Here is a 23,415-nt window from a genome sequence, read left to right as displayed (position 1 = left end):
TCTTCTCATGATCGCCAAATTTTCTTTTCTTTGAGATGATATCCTTCATGAATTTAGCATAATTCGGCATCTGCTCCAAAGCATCGGCAAATGGAATATTAATCTCCAATTTCTTAAACATCTCTAAGAATTTGAAATACTTCTCATCTAACATATTCTTCTTGAGCCGTTGAGGAAAAGGAATAGGGGGCACATATGGCTTCACGGGTTGGACAACGGGCTTAGGGAGTGGCGTGGCTGCAATGACTGATTGTGGTGAAGCTTTTGAAGTGGTTCCCAGTATAGCTAGTGGCTGTACAACATCGGACAGTGGCTGCTCTTGTGAAATGGTTTCTACCTTTTCTTCCTCATTGTTTTTCTCAAAATCAGCTGCTGTTTTCACTTGTTTCCCTCTTCGAAGAGTTATTGCTTTAGCTTGCTCATGGTTTCTCGGATTAACTTCAGTTTGGCTTGGAAAAGAACCTTTTTCTCTAACTGCCAAAGAATGAGCTAACTGCCCCATTTGAATCTCCAAATTTTTTATTGAAGCAGCCTGGTTCTGAAGAGTTGTCTCAGTTTTGCTCATAAATTGATTTGTATTGACAGAAAGAGTATTCACGTTACCAGCAAGCTGTGCAATGACATCTTCCAAATTATTCTTCTTCTCTTGAGGTTGGAAACCAGATTGTGGCTTTTGTACATTCTGATTATTGACCCATGAGAGATTTGGATGGTTTCTCCATCCTTGATTATAAGTATTGGAGTATGGATCGTTACCAGGACGTCTGTAAGCATTCACCATGTTCGCTTGCTCTTGAACAAATTCTGGAAAATCAACACTATACGGACAACCAACTGTGGCATGACCAGGAACTGCACATATGGAACAAACCTCTGGAACTGATGCTCTCCCATTCATAGAAAGCAAAGTGTCAAGTTTACTAGCAATCACATCGACTTGTGCCTTTGAAGCAAATTCGGTAGAATTATTAATCTCAAAAACTTCTGCCCGTCTTCCTCTTGCTTCAGAATGTTGTGTTTCGAGTGCTAGAGTATCAAAAAGTGCTTGACATTCGGCTGGCGTCCTGTTCTTAATTGATCCCCCTGCATAGTTGTTCACTGCAGCTTTGCTTGAAACTGTTAATCCTTTATAAAATATCCGCATGAGAACTAGAGTAGGCAAACCATGGTGCGGACACTGAATCAACAAATTATTAAATTTCTCCCATGCCTCAGAAAACGTCTCATCTGCCTGTTGAGTGAACTGCATGATACTATCTCTAAGGGTATCGGTCTTCTGAGTCGAGAAGAATTTCTCCAAAAATTTATTCTGAATATCGTTCCAACTCGTCAAGGTTCTAGGCCTCAAAGAATTCAACCAAGTCTTCGCTTTGTCTTTCATAGTGTATGGAAAGACCTTCATCCTGAGATGTTCCTCGGTGACTCCTTCTACCAATGCCATGTTGGACACCATATTGAAGATATCTCTAATATGTGCCAATGGATCTTCAGTGCTCATGCCATGAAAAGAAGGCATCATATTAAAGTGGATAGTCTTCAACTCATAATTCCTTGCAGCTGCAGGAAGAGCTATGCTCGACGGTGATTCCGGAATGGTTGGCATATCAAGATCTCCCATCGTTTCATTCTGAACTAACGCCATCTTGCTCTCTTGCTGCTTTTCTTTCTCACTGACTTCTCTTTGTTCTCTTCGGATTTCACGGAGTATTTTCTCAATTTCTGGTTCAAACTCAAGTAGTACACAATCCGATGAACGAGTACCAAGCATTCACCTTCAAGAAACAATGAGACAAGGTGAGAATACTCCGAGAAAAAAAATAATCAAAATAAAAAAAAACGAAAATAAAATTTAAATAAACTAAACAAAATCACAAAAGTAAAATAGAATTAAATTCGATCCGAGGCAGCGGCGCCAAAAACTTGTTATTGATAATTGCAAGTGTACAATATCGTCCAAGTAATATAGTGATAAGTAGAGTGTCGTTCAAACAAGGATCGGATTAACCTAAATTTACTATTGAGATTGACTTCAAACTAAACTTAAATAAAAGATGGATAACGATGACAAATTCAAATATGCAAAAACCCAAACGAAATTGAAAATATCAATTGAACAAACACGAAGTAAAAGTGAATGAATTATGAAAAATTAATATATTGAAGCACTAGGACATCAGGTTCCTCATTCTCAATCCCATCTAATCCCGTTATTCATATTAAACTCAATTTATTCCCATGTTGCTAGCAATTATCCCTTGATTCGTCAATATTTCCTTTCAGAATATACTAACTGTGTTTCTAACTATCTACCATTGCTATGTCTAGCCACAGAAGTAGATAATCGAATCCCTTTACGCTAAATGGATAATTTCACAATACTACACAAATCATAACCAGTATGTCTACTCAATTATGTAATTCATGGTAATCGTTATGAGAAGCAATCTACTAAACTCAACCTGTCAGTCCCAATTTAGTTCTTCACACAAATAATGGCCAGTTATTTGATAACGATAAAGCACAATAACAATTACTCAACATGGAAAACAACCGAGATCAATATGAAATAATAAGAATTAGATGTTCATGATAAGAGTACACCCTAATCCTAGCAAAAGGACTTAGTTCATGATTAAACTAATCACAAACATGGATGAATTCGATAACATAAAGAAACCCCAAAACCCCAATTCTGGAATCGTATGCGATAAACCCCAAAACTGCCACCTTCTCTCCAGCGTACACCCACTGGAAGGCTGGAATCTCCTTATATCCCCACCTTTACGGCTGCTTCAAATCTACTCCCCAGCAATTGGAGAAAAGGGGGGGGGGTTCCGTCAGACCGTTTCACCCTTTTTCCCTTCTATGCCTTTTCCTCTAATCCACCTGCCGTGTTTCTCTCAAACCCAATTCTTTTTGGGAAAAACCCCCACCGCAAGCTTGCCCCGCCTAATTTTATTGGGCTTGCTTTAATGATCCAATTTCCCATATGATGTATTGTTTCATTCTTTGCTCCAGCCCATCAGTCACATCCCATTCGATAATTCTTTGAGTTTCTCTAATTTAAGCTTCCAATTCCCTGCTTTATTCACGAATTATGTTCTCTACAAAAATCGCACAAAAACACATCAAACTCACCAATTTACTATATAATCATGACTAAGTTATAGGTAAAAGAGTTAACAAATATATATAAAATATCACCCTAACAATATTTATCTCAATTGAAAAACTCATAATCTTACGGCCATTTTGAGATTGATGTGCTTTAAAAAAAAAGTGCTTCTGATGTGCTTTAAGAATAATTTGCTACAAAATAAAGCAGTTGAGTGTTAGATGAATTGTATTTTTAAAAGTGTTGAGTATGAAAAACGGCGTAAAAACGTTTGATAATTTATAATTGTATATAATGACAAAAATAGATGTAACAATGTTGGTGGTGACGACGACAACAGTGATAAGGGTAAGGGTTGGGATGGTGGTGGTGGTTGGGCTGCAGAGGCAACATTGGTCGTAGGGGTGGCAACAACATTGATGGTGGCAGTTGTGTTTATGGTGGTGGTGGCGGCGGCGGCGGTGGTGTGGTGGTAATGATGGCAAAGGTAGCGGTGGTGTGTATGGTTGTAGTGGTGGTGGCGCAATTGTAGTGTGGTGGTGGTGGCAACAATGGTGGTGATCATGGCAATGGTAGTGTAAGAGGTTAGGGTTTATAGTGGTGGTCACTTTGTTCTCCAATGATAAAATGTGCCTACAAGAATAAATAATGTTATTTTCTAAAATTATTGAGCATATTACAGGAATTAAAAATATTCATTGAAAGCTCAATTCTGCTTTTTATTAAAAACAGTTTTACTTACATGCTGCTTTTAAAAGTTGCTGTCTGGAGGACATGCATTACTTTTAATATAAGCAAAATAATTTATTTTTACCAAACACATTCTTACTGCTTAACTTTAAAGTGAAGCAACTTTTGATGAAAAAAATAAGGGTAAAAGACTGTTTACTACTCTAATGTTTCGTGGTTTTCAACATTTAGTACATCAAGTTTTTTTCGTCTCAGAGTCATACCTAAAGTGTAAATTTTGGGACAGTCTCATACATCCGTTAGTCAAACTGTTAAGTTTTTCGTTAACTGTGATGTGGCGCACTGACTGGGCGCCACGTGTCATCCACGTTTTTTTTTTCTTTTTTTTTTCTTTCTTTTCTTTTCTTCTTCTTCCTTCTTCTTCTTCTTCCTCCGACTGCAACTTTCTTTTTTTTTTTTTGCTTCTTCCTTTTGCTTCTTCCTTCCTTCCTCCTTCCTTTCCCTTTCTTCCCCTTCTTCATTCTTCTTCCTTCTTCTTCCTCCGAAATCTGGGGAATGTTTTTTTTTTTTTTTCTTTCTTTCTTTCTTCTTCTTCTTCTTCTTCTTCCTCAAAAAAAAAAAAAACACTTTCATCTTCCCCCAAATTCGGAGGAAGAAGAAGAAGAAGGAGAAGAAGGGGAAGGAAGAAGGAGAAGAAGGAGGAAGAAAAAAAAAATTGAATCTGGGCAGATTCGGAGGAAGAAGAAGAAGAAGAAGAAGAAGAAGAAGAAGGAAGGAGGAAAGAGAAAGAAGAAGAAGAAGAAGAGGAAGAAAAGATAAAAGTGTTTTTTTTTTTTTTTTTTGAGGAAGAAGAAGAAGAAGAAGGAGGAAGAAGAAGAAAGAAAGAAAAAAAAAACAAACTTCCCCAGATTTCGGAGGAAGAAGAAGAAGGAGAAGGAAGAAGAAGGAAGAAGGGGAAGGAAGAAGGAGGAAGAAGAAGAAAGAAAAAAAAAAAACATTCCCCAGATTTCGGAGGAAGAAGAAGGAAGAAGAAGGAAGAAGGGGAAGAAAGGGAAAGGAAGGAGGAAGGAAGGAAGAAGGAAAAGGAAGAAGCAAAAAAAAAAAAAGAAAGTTGCAGTCGGAGGAAGAAGAAAAGAAAAGAAAGAAAAAAGAAAAAGAAAAAAAAAACGTGGATGACACGTGGCGCCCAGTCAGTGCGCCACGTCACAGTTAACGAAAAACTTAACAGTTTGACTAACGGATGTATGAGACTGTCCCAAAATTTACACTTTAGGTATGACTCTGAGACGAAAAAAACATGATGTACTAAATGTTGAAAACCACGAAACATGAGGGTAGTAAACAGTCTTTTACCCAAAAAATAAAATACCAAACGGGGGTTTAATCTTGATAAGTGAGCATTTAGAAAACATTTTTGGTGAAATTATTACGTGAGGAGAATGTGGATAAATTCTTGAAGATAAATGCTAATGAGACTCAAAATTGAGACTCTCTATGGACTCTTTGTCAGCTCATATATTTGGCACAATACTTTATAATGCAGGTAATGCTATGGAGACTAAATTTGTAGACAAAATTTGAAAACTAAATGACTTGTTACCAATAGAAAATGAGCACGTTTATCAACGCTTAAATAATAATATAATCACCAACTTTCATGTCATTTAGTATACAAATTTTGTCTATAAATGTAGCCTTCCTAGCATTTGTGTTATAATGTTGGCACGTGAATGAATTGACATTAAATTAGCTATGAGGTGGCAGAGAGTCATTAGAAAGTCCTACTTTTGAAAGTCACCTTAGCATTCCTCATCCTTCAATAAAGGAAGTCATGTCACGTCCTCCCACGGGTATCAAGCGAAGGTCTTTTTTCATCTTACTAAAATTCATGCTTAGTAGTGTCATGGATTTTCACACACCATTTTTAGTTTTCCACGTACCTCTCTTTATTTATGGCCACCAGATTAAATAAATCAAATGGAATCAACATCTAAAATTAAACATGGGTGTGTAAAAGCTAAAAAATATGTGTGAAATCACTTCACAAAAATATTTGTAAAGTTGGTCATTTATTAAACAAATTGTATTATCCATCTAATAAATTCAAAATTTTAGTGTGGTAAACTGGTGATGTGAAATGATCTCTTCTTGAGACAAGCGAGTGACGTGATACAGACTAGTGAACCCAAAAGTTTCTAAAAAAATTCCCTAGGGCGTGCAACACACAATTGGCTTAATTACAGATTGTTCTTTTTATAAGCCTAAGGGGTCTATGTAACATAGTGTGAGAATTCAATAATCGCAAATAGAAATTAGAGAGAAAAGAAATAGGTTTTCCAATTTAGAGAATTGAAAAACAAAACACCATACCAAATCCCTTTATGGCAACACCTACCTGATGGATAAAGTTCTAGCAAATTGTCGTTTTTTTGCTTCACTAGCCAGAGATTTATTTGTGTAGACACTAGTTGAGGGCTAACACTTGGGAGCTTTAACAACATTGAATTTGTCCACCTATGAAATCTAAAGGTGAGAATCCTAAAACTTACACTAAGTTTATACATGTGTTTTTAATTTTATTATACCTGAACAAAACCAATACATAAATTAATTTAATATGATTAAACACAATCTAACATTTTGCTAACATGCATGTTAAAATGATTATTTATGCTTACGTCACCTGCCACACTTCTACACATATGTACTAAGGTAGTTCACAATCCAACATTATGGTCCATCAGTCAAACTACAACAAAAAAGTGTATGTAGACTTTTAATTTTAAATCTCGATTGAAAGAAATAATGTTTATGCGTGTTTTGATACAAACGAGTGACGTAGCACGCATACGACATCCAAGAGATTCTCAAAAAATATCATCCAGAAACAACTTATCAAGAAATAAAGAAAGCAAAATATAAAGAACATCGGCAAGGAAGAAAATGATTGATGTCAAAGCTATGAGTGTGAATGCTAAATCTTTATACTATAATGGGTTTTCTTTCCGCTTAGATGCCCCATGGGGACTGCTTTTTCTTTGATGGTGGGGGCCCAATGACACCATCATTCGACATCTGTCCAACCATGTCAACATCCATGATCTATGGCCTGACAATGGTAAAAGTGAAACAAAATCTCCCACAATGTGCAAACTCATAAAGGAATCTTCAAAGGCTCTTTCTCTTCCACATTTCTCCACAAAAAAACAGCAATCCTTAAGCTGTTGGATGTGTTGTTATTGTTGACTGAGAGTCAGTTAAGCTGCTTGAAGGCTAAGAATGACACATAGCAGTAGCTAAATGATGTAGTAATCAAGACTCTCATGCATGTATTGGAATCTACCAAGAGTTGGAACCATCAAATATATTTAATGGAGTTTTAGAGCAACACAACTAATTAAGTAGTCATTTAAGACCATTTTAAATATTTTGGGTAGAGCAAAAGTCCAATTCGGACTAGAGTTTCATTGTGTTGTATTCCTTATAAATATATGTACTAATTGTATTCCTTAAATGACTACTTAATTAGTTGTGTTGCTCTAAAACTCCATTAAATATATTTGATGGTTCCAACTCTTGGTAGATTCCAATACATGCATGAGAGTCTTGTACTGCATCACTATAAATAGGACATTTTACTCCACTAAGTCACAAACTCAATACAGAACATTTTGTTGGAAAATATTAGTATTTAGGTTTACTTTAATGTTTGGTTTTCTGGGCTTAGCCCGTTAGCATTAGGGTTTAGGGTTAGTTTATTATAAATAGAGTGTTTTGTTATTCATTAGAAATCAAGTCATTCACAATGTAGTCTCTTAGGGTTTTGTAGCCGTTTCGGCATTCTCGTTTGATATCAATAATATTTCTTTTACTTTGTTAGTATTGTTTGTTACGCACTCTGATATTCAACTTGGTATCAGAGCAGGTTTGATCCTTTGGGATTTAATCTGTTCTTGATTAGTGTCAATTTGTTTGTATCAGTTTTGTTTGTCAGTTTACTGGGTATTAGTTTCGTCCGTCGTCTTCCGCTCATCCGTAGTCGAAGCCGTTCTTGTCACCACCACCGCACTGCAATATGTCCAGATAACCCGCACCACCATCTCCGCTGCTACCACCTGTTCACGGTACCCGCACCGACTCCTACCAGTCGGATCTGTCACAACCCAATGAAGTCCCCTTCTGCAAGTTGACTTTGCACTAGAAGTTTTGAAGCTTGCTGCAATTGGTTTTGCAAGCCTTGTTTGCTGCAATCGGTTTCGCCCAGAAGAAAAGAGAAGAAAGAAAGAAATATGGTATATTTGGTTGAATTTTTTTGTTTGTTTGTTCGGCATCAGAATCGGCATTGGCATTAGCACTGGAATTTGTTGAATTGCATCCACCCGCTTCTTCAACGTTTGAAGAAGATGCCTGCGAGGATTGGAGTTGGTAGTATGGAAATTGCTTACTCGTTTGTTCGTTCGTTTGTTTGCTCGTTTGTTCGTTCGTTTGTTTGCTCGCTTGTTCGCTTTGTCTTGTCTTGTCCGCCTAATGGAGCTTGCATCCACATCTGCTTGTTTGCAAACTCATGTTGTATACCGCCATGAGTTTGACGGGGGGTGTTGGAAAATATTAGTATTTAGGTTTACTTTAATGTTTGGTTTTCTGGGCTTAGCCCGTTAGCATTAGGGTTTAGGGTTAGTTTATTATAAATAGAGTGTTTTGTTATTCATTAGAAATCAAGTCATTCACAATGTAGTCTCTTAGGGTTTTGTAGCCGTTTCGGCATTCTCGTTTGATATCAATAATATTTCTTTTACTTTGTTAGTATTGTTTGTTACGCACTCTGATATTCAACTCATTTTACTCCATCTTCGAATTGGTGCTGAGTTTTAAGGAGAGCGTAACTTGCCTTTTCGGGTATTAGAGTCTCTTGAGTTTGTGGAAATGCAGCGGTTGAAAGAAAGGCTCCGTTTCCTACTGGATCACGAAAGTGGTGTTTTCCCTTACCTGAAAAGGCTTCGTTTCCTACTGGATCACGAAAGTGGTGTTTTCCCTTACCTGAAAACATTCTTAGTAAAAAAATGTTATAAACTGGAGGGTAAACTGCCAGAGAACCTCAATTCTTTAGCTAATTAAGCTTGAAATTATCTCGGTTTCTCTCTAGAAATTTCACCATTATTTTCACTTGCTATAATTCAGAAACGGAAGGACCAAGGCAAATGGAATCGAGTTGCACAGATTTAAACGGTGAAGGCTCCCTCGCCATGGTTCAGGCAGAACTAGACGCAGTACCTCTCAAATGCGCACCCATTGTGTCATCCTACAACGACAAGATCCGCCCTCTTCTGGATGCGGTAGACAAGTTACGCAGCTTGATGGTGATGGATGAAGGCATTCAGCTGCCAACGATTGTGGTGGTCGGAGACCAGTCATCGGGGAAGTCCAGCGTGCTCGAATCCTTGGCCGGCATCAGCCTCCCTCGGGGCCAAGGCATCTGCACGAGAGTGCCTCTTATTATGAGGCTGGAACACCACTCGAGTCCTCAGCCTGAACTTTCCCTGGAGTACAATGGCAGAGTTGATCGTACTGATGAAGACAATATCGCCAAAGACATTGTGAAAGCTACTATTTCTATTGCGGGAGGAGGTAAGGGAATTTCGAACACGCCACTTACTTTGTTGGTGAAGAAGAATGGGGTTCCGGATCTGACTATGGTTGATCTTCCGGGAATCACAAGGGTTCCGGTCCATGGCCAACCTGAAAATATTTATGATCAGATCAAAGATATGATCATGGAGTATATTAAGCCGGAAGAAAGTATTATTCTGAATGTGTTGTCTGCTACGGTGGATTTTACTACGTGTGAGTCAATTCGGATGTCACAAAGTGTAGATAAAACTGGTGAGAGGACGCTCGCTGTGGTTACGAAAGTGGACAAGGCACCGGAAGGACTACTTGAGAAGGTCACTGGAGATGATGTAAACATTGGTCTTGGTTATGTCTGTGTAAGGAACAGGATTGGTGACGAAACTTATGAGGAGGCAGCGGCGATGGCTCATGAACTATTTCAAACCCATCCCCTGCTTTCGAAGATTGACAAGTCCATTGTCGGTATTCCAGTTTTAGCACAGAAGCTGGTCCAAATTCAAGCAAACAGCATAGCAAGAAATATACCCGATATAGTGAAGAAGATCAATGACAGGCTGAACTTCTGCATTATGGAGCTGAACAAAATGCCAAAGAGTCTTTCATCTGTTGCCGAGGCAATGACAGCCTTTATGCAAATCATTGGCTTGGCTAAGGAATCGCTTAGGAAGATTTTTTTGAGAGGAGAATTTGAGGACTATGCGGACGACAATCGCATGCACTGCACTGCTAGATTGGTTGAGATGCTCAAACAGTACTCGGATGAACTTCACATATGTGCTGAAACTGGTGCAAAGAGCAACTTCTTGATGGAGGAGATCAAGAGCTTGGAGGAGGCCAAAGGTATTTCACTTCCGAACTTCCTTCCACGCAATGCTTTCCTCATTATCTTGCAAGGAAAAGTGAATGAAATTTCGAGTATTCCGATGGCATTTGAGGAAAAAGTGTGGAGCTACATTGAAGAGGTGGTTATTTCTGTGTTGATGCATTATACGGAGAACTATCATCAGTTGCAGCTGTCAGCCAGGCGTGCCGGCCATAATCTAATGGCCAAGATGAAGGAAAGGTCAATCAAGTGGATGCTGGAGCTTGTAGAGATGGAAAAGCTAACGGATTATACATGTGATGATGATTATGTTTCCGAATGGAAGAAGTTGATGGCTAGTCAAAATCAATTCATTCATGAAGTCTTAACTGACGAGTATAAACCTTCTATCATAACTATAGAAGGCATCGGGGAAGTGGAAGTCGGTGTTCTGAGGATGTACACGCATGTGTTAGCTCAAGCTTATGACCTTAAAATGAGAATGATTGCTTATTGGAAGGTTGTTTTGAGGAAGCTTGTGGACTCCATGGCATTGCACTTGCAGCTGTCTGTTTTCAACCTTGTGAACAAAGAGATGGAGCCTGAGATTGTGAATGAGTTGATGGGACCTTACGGTGGGGGAATTGAGAGGATGTTGGAGGAGTCCCCGGCAGTGGCAGTAAAGCCTGAGAAGCTTAACAAAAGCATAAAAAAACTGAGGGATTCGAAGGAGGTGGTGGCCAAGATTATGGACAGCATTATCACTTATGGTGATTAACTAACTTGGCAATTAGCTTTCTGTTGTCTGATGTGGGTGGTTGTTTGTTAGTCAACTTTTGTTTTTAAGTTCTTTTGTTTCCCTTGTGTTCTTGTTGTGTAATAGTCCGTAGTCGTATGATTGTGGTAATCCTTGTCAAGTTTACTGTTATTAATGAAATTTAAGTGCGATTTCCTCTTACATACAGTTTAACTCCTATTTTTTGTCTCATGTTTTCTGCTTATAATACCGTTTATTAATATGACAGTGAGCTTTCATAACCAATCTGACAGACATAAAAACTTTAGGTAAAGAATGCGACACGCATTGTAAAAATCCTAATTAATAAGAAAACCATTTTCCTTAAATCTTCTTTTCGACGTCAAATTTGTAATTGCCTGAAAGTAAATATGTAAATAATGTTGCTTGTCTAAGATAATTAAACTTGTTTGCAGGTTGGATAATGTTAGGGAGACCAAATTTTTTAAATCAAATTTACAAACCAAATGATGTGCTTATTGATAATTGAATTATTACTTTAGCGTTGATTAACGTGCTTATTTTTTATTGGTAACACATTATTTTGTTTAAAACTTTGATCTCTCTAACATTACCTTTGCATGTTTATATGCTCAGTTCTATCCAAGAAAGGTTATCATTTTAATATATATATATGTGTGTGTGTGTGTGTGTGTGTGTGTGTATAGGAGGAGCTTAAGGGAAATGATCCATATTTTTCAAAAAAAAGGGACACGCTCTCCTAGGGATGGGCACTTAGAACCGAAAACCGAAACCAAAACACGAACCAAATCAAACCGCACCGAATGGTTTGGTTTTGCGGTTTTGAAACGGTTTCGGTTTTGAAACCGAACCGCAACATAGAAAACGGTTTGGTTTCGGTTTTGGCTTTTGAAAACTACACCGAAACCGAACCGCACCGTAAATATTAATAAACATTTAATTAAATGTCCATATTAGATTTCATGTTTTAATTGATCGTTTGTTAGAATCCATACACTTAGTATGGACTAAACCACACTAGGAATAGGATGACAGAGAATTGTACTCCGTTGAAAACACTCATAGACGAGTAATGCTACATTTACCATATATTTCTACTATATCTCTAATAGAGGTAAGGCTCGCCAACGCATGTGAGTCTCATCTTTATTAGTGGTACAAATTATAGTACAAATAGGTAGTAAGAGTTGGATTTTGCTCATAGACCTCTCCATAAAGTCCTTTTTTTGGTCAAAATGTTTTCATAAACACTTTTTATTTTATTATATTAAAACAATTTTAATCATTTTAAAGACACGTTCAAATATACCAACAAAAAAATTCATAAAATTTAATAAAACCCCTAAAAGGTAGTAACAAGGAATTTGAAACCCTCCATCCATGTTAAAAAGGGGCCAAAACGGATTTTGAAATTGACTTAACTCCTTACTTTTTTTTCTTTGTCAAACAATAGATTTTTTAATTAGATGTTAGATTAGGGAGCCGTCATGGTTCGAAGCCCTGTCGTAGTGTAAGGCCAATACTCCTCTCCACCACTGTGGTAGAGGGCCACTTTCTGGCATAACTCCTTACTTTAGTCCTTCAAATTTGAAATCGATAAAAGTAGTCTCTGATGCACCATCAATCATTTTGGTCATGCTGAGAAATTTTTTAGTTGTTACTATGAGTTAGAAAAATAGTATAAACTAATAGTGAAGCCACCAAAGAAATTTGTAGGTGTTGAAAAATATTTGGGATGTCCTAAATTAATTTTAGAAAACATGTGGTGCGACTAAAACGACTCAAATTTTGGCTTATAATGAATCTTGTAAAAGTTCTTAAAATCGATTGGAAAACGTGAGTTATAACTTACAGTTTTTGTGAAAAAAATTAAAAATGGCTGGTGAAATTGTTGGGGTACAACTACTCGGTCGAGTATAGGTCGGGTTCTCAAAACAGTGCTCCATATGCTATCTCCTGCCAACAAGAACTTTTGCTCTTAATAGGCCTCTCTACCCCTATATTTGATTGCATTCCTCAGTTGCAACAGTCTTATGCATAGGATCTAGAAGTGCAAAAGGTTTGGAATCTTTTAGTTCCAATACCCAACACTTCAATCAAAGGGTTCTCAATTATAAATGATGTGTTGCACTACAAGCAACAGATCTTTGTCCCACTACTCACATCCCAATGGCAACCTAAACTCTTGGATGAATTCCATGCATCTCTCTAAGATGGTCACTTGGGCTTCCTTTGAACATACAAAAGACTCTCCAAAAAAGTTTTATGGCCGGGAATTCGAAAGGAAACAAAAAAAAATTGTGGCTTAATGCATACAAAACACCCTCCTAGGTTACTGCAGCCCTTGCTCATCCCCACTGGCATATGACAGGACATCACTCTTGATTTTGTCAAAGGGCTCCCATTTTCCAACGCGTACACCGTGATCCTAGTTGTCATCAATCGCCTATCAAAGTATGGCCACTTTATCCCATTAAAGCACCCATACATAGTTGCCTTTGTAGCTGATACTTTCAGCAATGAGGTTTTCTGACTCCATGGTATGCCAAAATAGATCGTTTTGGATCGCGACCCAATTTTCTTAGTAACTTTTGGCAAGAGTTCTTTAAACTCCAAGGCAACAAACTTTGCCTAAGTTTAGGTTACCACCCTCAAACGAATAGGCAAATGAAAGTCCTTAACTGCACATTGGAACATTTTCTTCGATGTTTCTCAATAGACAAACCCACCAATTGGTCTTCTCTCATTCCCTGGGCTAGATGGTGGTATAATACAAGCTTCCAATCTTCCATCAAAATGTCTCTATATCAGGCTGTTTATGACATTGAACCACCTTTGCATGTATATGCTCGGCTTCACGACGGTACACTCAATTGATGCTGCAATACAGGATAAGGACAAATTAATCTGTCTTATGAGAACAAATTTGCAGCTTGCAGAGAACAAAATGAGACAAGTCTATGATAACAAGAGAACTGAGCGGGAATTTAATGTTGGTGACTGGGTTTACCTGAAGCTTTAACCATTCCGCTAACAATCAGTGGCTACTAGAACAACAAACAAGCTGGCACCCAAGTTCTATGGACCTTTTCAGATAACTAAGCGCATCAGTTCCGTAGCATATCAGCTTCGTTTGCCTTTAGACTCCAAAATCCACCCCGTCTTTCATGTGTCTCTCCTTAAACAAAAGATTGGTAGTATTTCTCCTCCACTGTCAGTTTTGCCTCCTATCAACTCCACTGGGGTTCTACACTGGCAACCAGAAAGAGTTTTAGACAAGGGCATATTCAAGAAAAAAAAATAAAGCTGCGACAAAATGGCTGATCAAGTGGGTTGGCCTACCCACTGAAGATGTCACCTAGGAGGAAGCTGACGACATCTTGGCCCGTTACCTCGATTTCTTGACCTAAGGTCAGGCCTATTCTCAAGGAGAGGGGGGAGTTATTAAGCCCATTTACTTGAGCCCACTACTTCTCCTCTTGCAACTTGCCTGTACTAGCCTTCTTTTTTTATGTCCAAGTAGCTAGGGTTTTTCTCTTAGGAAAACTAATGAAAAATGCTTTAAAACTTTGAATTTTAACGATAAGGACAAAATAAAGAGTAATATGAATAGTACCAGATTTGACTTTTTAGTGTAAAAATGTGGTTTTTCATTAAAGTGAACAGTACCGCGGACTTTTCGTTAAAACTCCATTTTCTCTTTTATGAGGAGCATAAATATGTAATAATGGAGAGCGTAAAGAACCTATGAAATGATGATTAAAGTTGCCTCTTTTTCCTCAAACTCTTATTTCCCCTTCCTCTTTTAAAGTCCTGCACTTTTTAGTTAAAGTTGCTATTTTCAGCAACCTAAACCGATTGGGCATACCACACCACTATTCGACATCTGTCCAACCATGTCAGCATCCATTATCTATGGTCTTACAATGGTAAAAGTGAAACAAAATCCCCCCAATGTGAAAACTCAGAAAGGAATCTTCAAAGGCTCTTTCTCTTCCACTTTTCTCCAAAAAAAAAAAAATATAATAATAATTTAACAGCAACCTTAATCCTTAAGCTTTACCAAATTCAAAAACCCTGCATCCTTCTCAATTTTTCTGGAGCACGATCATAAGGGTAGATTCAATATGAATTAAGTTCTCTACTTTTTTTTGTTAACTTTAATTTTGGTTGTTAGATTGAATTTTTCTAAGAGAAATACACTTTTGCACTAACTTTTGCATTTGAAAATTTTCATTTTAATGAATGACATAATAATGTATATTTTATATTTCTCATCGTTAATTCCTAGACAAAAGCTTTAAAATTCTTGCTTTTTTGTATAGAAAATGATACCTGTTAGTTGTTAAAGTGAAGAGGTCCAAACACAAATGTTAGGGCAAAGGCTGCTAGCACTTCCCTTTCTCCAATGGGTGCCTTTGTTTGTCTTACCAAATTACAAAAAATATTTAATTTTCTTCAACATCTCGTCTCTGTTGGGTTACAACTTACATTGGCTAGCTAGTCATCGATTATTTGAATGAATAATATATAAAGGTTGACTGAAGTCCAAGAGCATCAAGCACAAAAAATGGTTATCAGTTAACTGTCCATATTACATTTACACTGATTAGGGTTTAGAAGTTCAAAGGCTCGAAAGCGGTTTGGTTTGCTGAACGTTTGGAAGTCCAAATCACAACTCTCTCAGCATGCGGTTTTGAAAAGGCTGGTTGTCATTTACTTCGATAGGTTTTGCTGAACAATTATACATACAACTAGGAGCCTTTAAGCCTAAGGCACTTACTAAACCCAGCTTTCTCACTTCTTCCTGACTGATATCTTCGCTGACAAGTAATCTTCTTACTTTTAAGTCATGTGGCTGCCATGTCAGCTTATGAGTATGAGTCCGATTTATCAATGTAAGCAAATGATGGTACAAATATATCGGAAAAGTAGCATTTTTGTTAGATGTGTTGCTATTGTTGATTGAGAGTCAGTTAAGTTGCTTAAGGGCTAAGAATGATATATAGCAGTAGCTATAAATAGAACATTTTACTCCATTAAGTCATAAACCCAATACAGAACATTTTCCATCTTCGAATTCTCTCTCATCTCTCTACAATCTCGGTTTCCCTCTAGATTTTTCACCATTGTTTTGACTTGCTATAATTCAGAAAAGCAAGGACCAAGGAAAATGGAATCGAGTTGCACAGTTATAAACGGTGAAGGCTCCCTCGCAATGGTTCAGGCAGGACTAGACGCAGTACCCCTCAAATGCGCACCCATTGTGTCGTCCTATAACGACAAGATCCGCCCTCTTCTGGATGCGGTAGACAAGTTACGCAGCTTGAAGGTGATGGATGAAGGCATTCAGCTGCCAACGATTGTGGTGGTCGGAGACCAGTCATCCGGGAAGTCTAGCGTGCTCGAATCCTTGGCCGGCATCAGCCTACCTCGGGGCCAAGGCATCTGCACGAGAGTGCCTCTTATTATGAGGCTCGAACACCACTCGAGTCCTCAGCCTGAACTTTCCTTGGAGTACAATGGCAGAGTTGATCGTACTGATGAAGAAAATATCACCAAAGATATTGTGAAAGCTACTAATTCTATTGCGGGGGGAGGTAAGGGAATTTCGAACACGCCACTTACTTTGTTGGTGAAGAAGTATGGGGTTCCGGATCTGACTATGGTTGATCTTCCGGGAATCACAAGGGTTCCAGTCCATGGCCAACCTGAAAATATCTATGATCAGATCAAAGATATGATCATGGAGTATATTAAGCCGGAGGAAAGTATTATTCTGAATGTATTGTCTGCTACGGTGGATTTTACTACGTGTGAGTCAATCCGGATGTCACAAAGTGTAGATAAAACTGGTGAGAGGACGCTCGCTGTGGTTACGAAAGTGGACAAGGCACCGGAAGGACTACTTGAGAAGGTCACTGGAGATGATGTAAACATTGGTCTTGGTTATGTCTGTGTAAGGAACAGGATTGGTGACGAAACTGATGAGGAGGCAGCGGTGATGGCTCATGAACTATTTCAAACCCATCCTCTGCTTTCGAAGATTGACAAGTCCATTGTCGGCATTCCAGTTTTAGCACAGAAGCTGGTCCAAATTCAAGCAAACAGCATAGCAAGAAATATACCTGAGATAGTGAAGAAGATCAATGACAGGCTGAACTTCTGCATTATGGAGCTGAACAAAATGCCAAAGAGTCTTTCATCGGTTGCTGAGGCCATGACGGCTTTTATGCAAATCACTGGCTTGGCTAAGGAATCGCTTAGGAAGATTCTTTTGAGAGGAGAATTTCAGGAGTACGCGGAAGACAATCGCATGCACTGCACTGCTAGATTGGTTGAGATGCTCAACCAGTACTCGGATGAACTTCACAGATGTGCTGAAACTGATGCAAAGAGCAACTTCTTGATGGAGGAGATCAGGATCTTGGAGGAGGCCAAAGGTATTTCACTTCCGAACTTCCTTCCACGCAATGCTTTCCTCATTATCTTGCAGGCAAAAGTGAATGAAATTTCGAGTATTCCGATTGCATTTGAGGAAAAAGTGTGGAACTACATTGAAGAGGTGGTTATTTCTGTGTTGATGCATTATACGGATAACTATCATCAGCTGCAGCTGTCAGCAAGGCGTGCCGGCCATAGTCTAATGGCCAAGATGAAGGAGAGGTCAATCAAGTGGATGCTGGAGCTTGTAGAGATGGAAAAGCTGACAGATTATACATGTGATGGTGATTATGTTTCCGAATGGAACAAGCTGATGGCTAGTCAAAACGAATTCATTCATGGAGTCTTAACTGATGAGAAGAAGCCTTCTATCATAGATATAGAAGGCATCGGGGAAGTGGAAGTCGGTGTTCTGAGGAAGTACCCGCATGTGTTAGCTCAAGCTTATGACCTTAAAATGAGAATGATTGCTTATTGGAAGGTTGTTTTGAGGAGGCTTGTGGACTGCATGGCATTGCACTTGCAGCTGTCTGTTTTCAACCTTGTGAACAAAGAGATGGAAGCTGAGATTGTGAATGAGTTGTTGGGACCTTACGGTGGGGGAATTGAGAGGATGTTGGAGGAGTCCCCGGCAGTGGCAGTAAAGCGTGAGAAGCTTAACAAAAGCATAAAAAAACTGAGGGATTCTAAGGAGGTAGTGGCCAAGATTATGGACAGCATTGTCACTTATGGGGATTAACTAACTTGCCAATTAGTTTTGAGGGTACTAAAAAATGGTCTAAATAAAAGTATGCAGTCTGTTTTCTTATGTCGTTGGTTATTTGTTTGTGAACTTTTGTTTCAAGTTTTTTCGTTTCCTTTGTGTTCTTGTTATGTGGTAATTTTATGGTTCTGGTAATCCTTGTCAAGTTTAATGTTTTCGATGAAATTTAACTGCAAATTTATCCTACCAGCAGTCAACTACGATATTTTGTTTTCTGTTTTGTGCTTTCATTACTTTTCATTTAATTTGACAGTGAGCCGTCGTGATCTAACAGATAAAAACTTACTTAGATAAAGAATTCAACGCGCATTATAGAAACCCTAACTGATAAGAAAACCACCTTCCTTAAATTTTCTAATTTTCGACATCAAAGTTGTAATAACATGAAAGTGAATATGGAAATACTATTACTTTCCTAAGATAAATAAACTTGTTTGCCGGTTTATATATCTTCTCAGTTCTATCCAGGAAATGTAATCATCTTAAAAAAAACATGTGTGTGTGTGTGTCTTCTCCTTTGTATCCCTTTTTATCTTGCAATTCTGGGTAGAAATTAATTAAACAACCAAAAACCCATCTTCTTTACAGATAAAGAAAGCCAAGATCCTTAGAAGAAACCTTGCTAGATTACAACAGTAAACTTGTATCTCAAGAAGTAAAGTATCCCTTTACTCATATTAAATCTCTCTTGTTTTCGCTTGTATAACAGTAAAAGTGGAAGTTAAAAGAGCACGACAAACAAATTGAAGCTTTTGAGTTTCTTTCCTTTTGAGTTTCTAAAACACCCGTTATACAGCAGTGGTCTTTGTCTAGTGTTGCTTTGTTTCTTGTTTGGGCCTTTAAATTTAGAAAGGAAACAAAAGTAATGCCATCAAATTATTTAATTATTGATGAGGTGGAGCTTGGTTTCGGGATCGGAACATAATACATAAAGATTATAGATGAGGTGGAGCTTGGTGAAAATGATAAACCAACAAAAAAATATATGGGTGTTAAAACCCAAGAAAATCATTTGCTTTGGTTCAATTTCATGTGTCACATTTCCGTTCTTCTTTCGCGTCATCTTATGACAAATTATTTAAAATCGTTTTGGTCAAATACATAATATATTTACCTCAATTGAAAAACCCATAATCTTAAGGCCATTTTGAGATTGATGTGTTTTTTTAAAAACCTGCTTCTGATGTGCTTTAAGAATAATCTGGTACAAAATAAAGCTGTTTAGTGTTTGATGAACTATATTTTTAGAAGTGTTGTGAGTATAAAAAACAGTGTAAAAGCGTTTGATAATTTATAATTGTATATAATGACAAAAATAGACGTAACAATATTGGTGATGACGACGACAATGGTGATAAGGGCAAGGGTTGTGATGGTGTGGTGCTGGTGGTGGTGGTGCCAATAAAGGGGTGTGGTGGTTGGGCTGCAGAGGCAACATCGGTGGTAGGGGTGGCAATAACAGTGATGATGGCAGTTATGGTAGCAGTGGTGGCGGTTGTGTTTATGGTGGGGGTGATGGCATGGTGGTAACAATGGCAATGGTAGTGGTGGTGGTGGCAACAATGGTGGTGATTATGGCGGTGGTCACTTTTGTCATGCCCCGATCCCGACATACGTCCAAGATCGACACGTGATATCAGCACATCTTAGTTTATTCATCATGTCTCGTCTCCGAGACAAGACAAAAAATAATATGATTTAACCACGCAGTCATTTTCTTTTATTTCATGGTTGCATTTAACCTTTGCGTTAGACTGCCTATGTACCCAAAGACGGGATCAAGTCATTCGTAGTTCACCATTCACTACACTCTGAGTTTATCACAGTACGTTTAAGCATAAAAGCAGAGCATTCCTCAATCAATTATTAGAACTTGAAAAGCATGAAATTACCAGGTTCAGGGCTACAAAATAAACCCACATGACATTCAAGATTTCCATTCCATCGATCATATAAATCACTATGTTTTCAACATGATACTTCAATTCACAACATGTATCATATCAAAGAACCAATGAAGCACAATATTATTCTCAATCCACATTAATCAACTAATCTAATCATAGTAACACCAACCATAACCAATGTCATTCCACAATCATGTAAATTAATCAATTTCATGAATCAAGGATGCATAATAATAACATTTAACTACGTTAATCAATTAATGAGGTAACATATCATTTCATGAATTAATTTAAAGAACCCTACATAATTCCTTACTTGATTTATAAGTAATAACATGGTAAATCTAATTTATATTCATAAGGTCTACTGTGAGTAATCCCCATTCACTCGAATCTAGGGTTCGAGACTAATTATGTGGAAATAAGCAAGAGTAAGGATTTCGAACCACTCAACGAAATTCGACTAAAATATGGCTCCTATCGAAATGTACCAAGTACAACTAATCCTCATCACCCCTAAAATGTGTATGGTCTCCCATTGCGAATATACCAAGCAGAATCATAAGCATAATCCAACTGTGCAGGCAATGATCACCCATCACGGATATATCAAGTATAATCACTCATAGATTGCGTATGGTCCCCTATTGCAGATATACCAAGTAGAACCATAGGCATGTATCCGATAGTATGATCCTTTATTGCGGATTAACCAAGTGGGACCGCCCATAGTATGGTCCCTTAATGCAGATTAACCAAGCATGACCAACTATGGAAATAGAGAAATGGAATAGGCAGTGACCCCCTAATATGGATTAACCAAGCAGGGTCACCCCCATGATGCATATGGTCCCCTAATGCAGATTAACCAAGTAGGATCGTCCATAGTATGGTCCCCTAATGCGGATTAAACAAGTAAGACCAACTATGGAAATAAAGAAATGGCCTAGGCAGTGACTCCCTAATGCGGATTAACCAAGCAGGGTCACCCCTATGATGCGTATGGTCCCTTAATGTGTATTAACCAAACCGGACCATACCCCTGCATCACATGGCGTGGTCCCCTAATGCAGATTAACCAAGCAGGACCACCCACGTACCACATTATTACATGATGCATTCTTATCACCACACAACCTACTTACTCGTATATCTCAACCTCTATGATTTACAACGTAATCACCTGCACTATCAATTCCTCATGGCCACTAACTAACATGTCACATAAGCATACAAGTTCTACCGGGATACTTCTAATAGGTTTCTAGGCTCACATTGTCATAAAAATTATCATTCGTATCATTCGTATTATCAAGAAGTTAATTACACACACATATATATATCACCATAAAGCATCCCATACACGTATACCGAGGTATATATTACCTGTGATAGCTCACCAACCCATATAGGCCCACTAAGCCCTACTTAGTATCTAGTAATACTAATTTTATTATTTAAGATCAATTCGTAACATATTGACCAAAAGTCAACTCTCTGTCAACGGTGGGGTCCACAACCCTATATAATTCGATCTAGAACATCTGCCCATGGATCTCCGATGCATAACTTCCCAAGACTCTCAATAATCTCCTAGAACAATATCCTAAAATTTCAGAACAATCCGACTGTCAGATCTCCGCCAATCGCTAAAATTAAATGGTGGCCAATGTTTGATTTTACAAACTTAGAAATTCAATTCGGAAAGATCCGTACATCAGATTCCTGTTCGCTAAGTTACTAATGTCTCAAATATTACGTACTATAACGCACTAAAGTTTGGTGTCGATCCAACAGTTTGATCGTCAATTCATATAATGATCAAGTGGCAGCCTCTATCAAAACTATGTTCGAACGACGGGATTTCATCAATTACAAGTCACATATGGAATCGGGGTATTGAATTTAGCCAAGAAAGGTCAAGTGGTTCTTCGGGCCATGTGTCGCCTCGACTCACCAAAAAATTCACCTAACTCTAAAAATTACCAAATTTTACAGAATTGTAGACCACAACAAGGGAAACAACTTTCATACCTAGGCCAAAGTCCAATTTGACCGAGAAACGCCTGAAAACACCCTCGATCCATCGGAACCCTAGAAATGGGTGTTCCTCGATTTGTCGAATTCGCAGCTCTGCAACCCCCAAACTCATTTAGGCTATGTTCTTGGACTCAAAAGACGCCTAAGGGTGGCAGTGGTTGACGAAAAACCTTTTAGAAATGACGAAATTGACACCGTGCACCCACAAAGCCCTCGACGCAATTTTTTGTGAAATCCAGGCCAAAAACTCACGTATTTTTTGTGGAAATGAGAGAATGGAGGTCGGGGTGGAGTGTGCAAGTGACGGCTAAGTGGAATTCGTCGGAAAAACCGATGAAATTGACGAAATCACAAGTCGATGCAAAAATCCGGTATTGGGTGGTTTTTCTCTCCCTCATTTCCCCTCCTTGCTCTCTTTTCTGATTGGCTAGGTCCCCATCCATTCTCTCATTTCTCTCTCTTCTAATTGGTCTATCTCTCTCCCGCTGCCATCTGGCAGATTCTAGTTTTTTTTTCTTTTTGACTAATTATGAAAAACTAAAATTTGTAACTAAATAATTAAAATTCTAATATTAACAAAAATATAGTTAAATAAAATCAAATAGATATGAAATACGTAAATTAAATAATGAAATTTTGGGAACGAGATTTCACAACTTTATTCTTCAATGATAAAATGTGCCTACAAGAATAAATAATGTTATTTTTTAAAATTATTTAGCGTATTATAGGAATTAAAAATATTCATTAAAGGCTCAACTCTGCTTTGTATTAAAGCATTTGTATCTACAAGATGCTTTTAAAAGCTACTATCTAGAGGTCATTCATTACATTTAATATAAGCAAAATAATTTATTTTTACCAAACACACTTTTACTACTTAACTTTAAAGTGAAGCAACTTTTGATGAAAAAAAAATACTAAACAGGGGCTTAATTTTGATAAGTGAGCATTCAGAAACCATTTTTGGTGAAATTATTAAGTAGGGAGAATGTGGATAAATTCTTGAAGAGAAATGCTAATGATACTCTCTCAAAATTGAGGGAGTATCATTAGCATTCAGAAACCATTTTTGGTGAAATTATTAAGTAGGGAGAATGTGGATAAATTCTTGAAGAGAAATGCTAATGATACTCTCTCAAAATTGAGACTCTTTGTCACCTCATATATTTGGCACAATGTTTTATAATACAAGTACCGCTATGGAGACTAAATTTGTAGACAAAATTTACAAACTAAATGACGTGT

At 37.9% G+C, this 23,415-nt stretch overlaps 1 protein-coding gene, 1 long non-coding RNA gene and 1 pseudogene across 5 annotated transcripts; all 3 read left to right on the top strand.

The window, feature by feature from the left end:
• The first annotated feature begins 1,160 nt into the window (after window positions 1-1,160).
• LOC126613638 (small nucleolar RNA R71) lies at window positions 1,161-1,267 on the top strand (annotated as a pseudogene).
• Window positions 1,268-8,270: 7,003 nt separating this feature from the next.
• LOC126613637 (uncharacterized) lies at window positions 8,271-8,608 on the top strand. Its single transcript, XR_007620151.1, has 2 exons — window positions 8,271-8,424; window positions 8,478-8,608. It is a non-coding gene; the product is annotated as an uncharacterized LOC126613637 (long non-coding RNA).
• Window positions 8,609-8,646: 38 nt separating this feature from the next.
• On the top strand, window positions 8,647-18,406 carry LOC126613620 (dynamin-related protein 4C-like). 4 transcript variants are annotated; one of them, XM_050281195.1, is made up of 4 exons: window positions 8,647-8,791; window positions 8,843-8,882; window positions 8,984-10,496; window positions 17,680-18,406. In XM_050281195.1, exons 1-4 carry the CDS (start codon window positions 8,729-8,731, stop codon window positions 18,194-18,196), a joined length of 2,133 nt encoding a protein of 710 aa, XP_050137152.1. In that variant the 5' UTR covers window positions 8,647-8,728; the 3' UTR covers window positions 18,197-18,406. The 4 variants fall into 4 exon arrangements, with proteins under 4 accessions (XP_050137152.1, XP_050137151.1, XP_050137150.1 ...); XM_050281193.1 differs by having other exon boundaries at window positions 8,654-8,791; window positions 8,984-9,162; window positions 16,346-18,406; XM_050281194.1 differs by lacking the exon at window positions 17,680-18,406 and having other exon boundaries at window positions 8,984-11,193.
• Window positions 18,407-23,415: the final 5,009 nt, after the last annotated feature.

Source organism: Malus sylvestris (assembly GCF_916048215.2).
Source record: "Malus sylvestris chromosome 14 unlocalized genomic scaffold, drMalSylv7.2 SUPER_14_unloc_1, whole genome shotgun sequence".
NCBI classification, from domain to species: Eukaryota; Viridiplantae; Streptophyta; class Magnoliopsida; order Rosales; family Rosaceae; genus Malus; species Malus sylvestris.
Note: the sequence above shows the minus strand (reverse complement) of the source record. Positions and strands in the feature narration are given on the sequence as shown.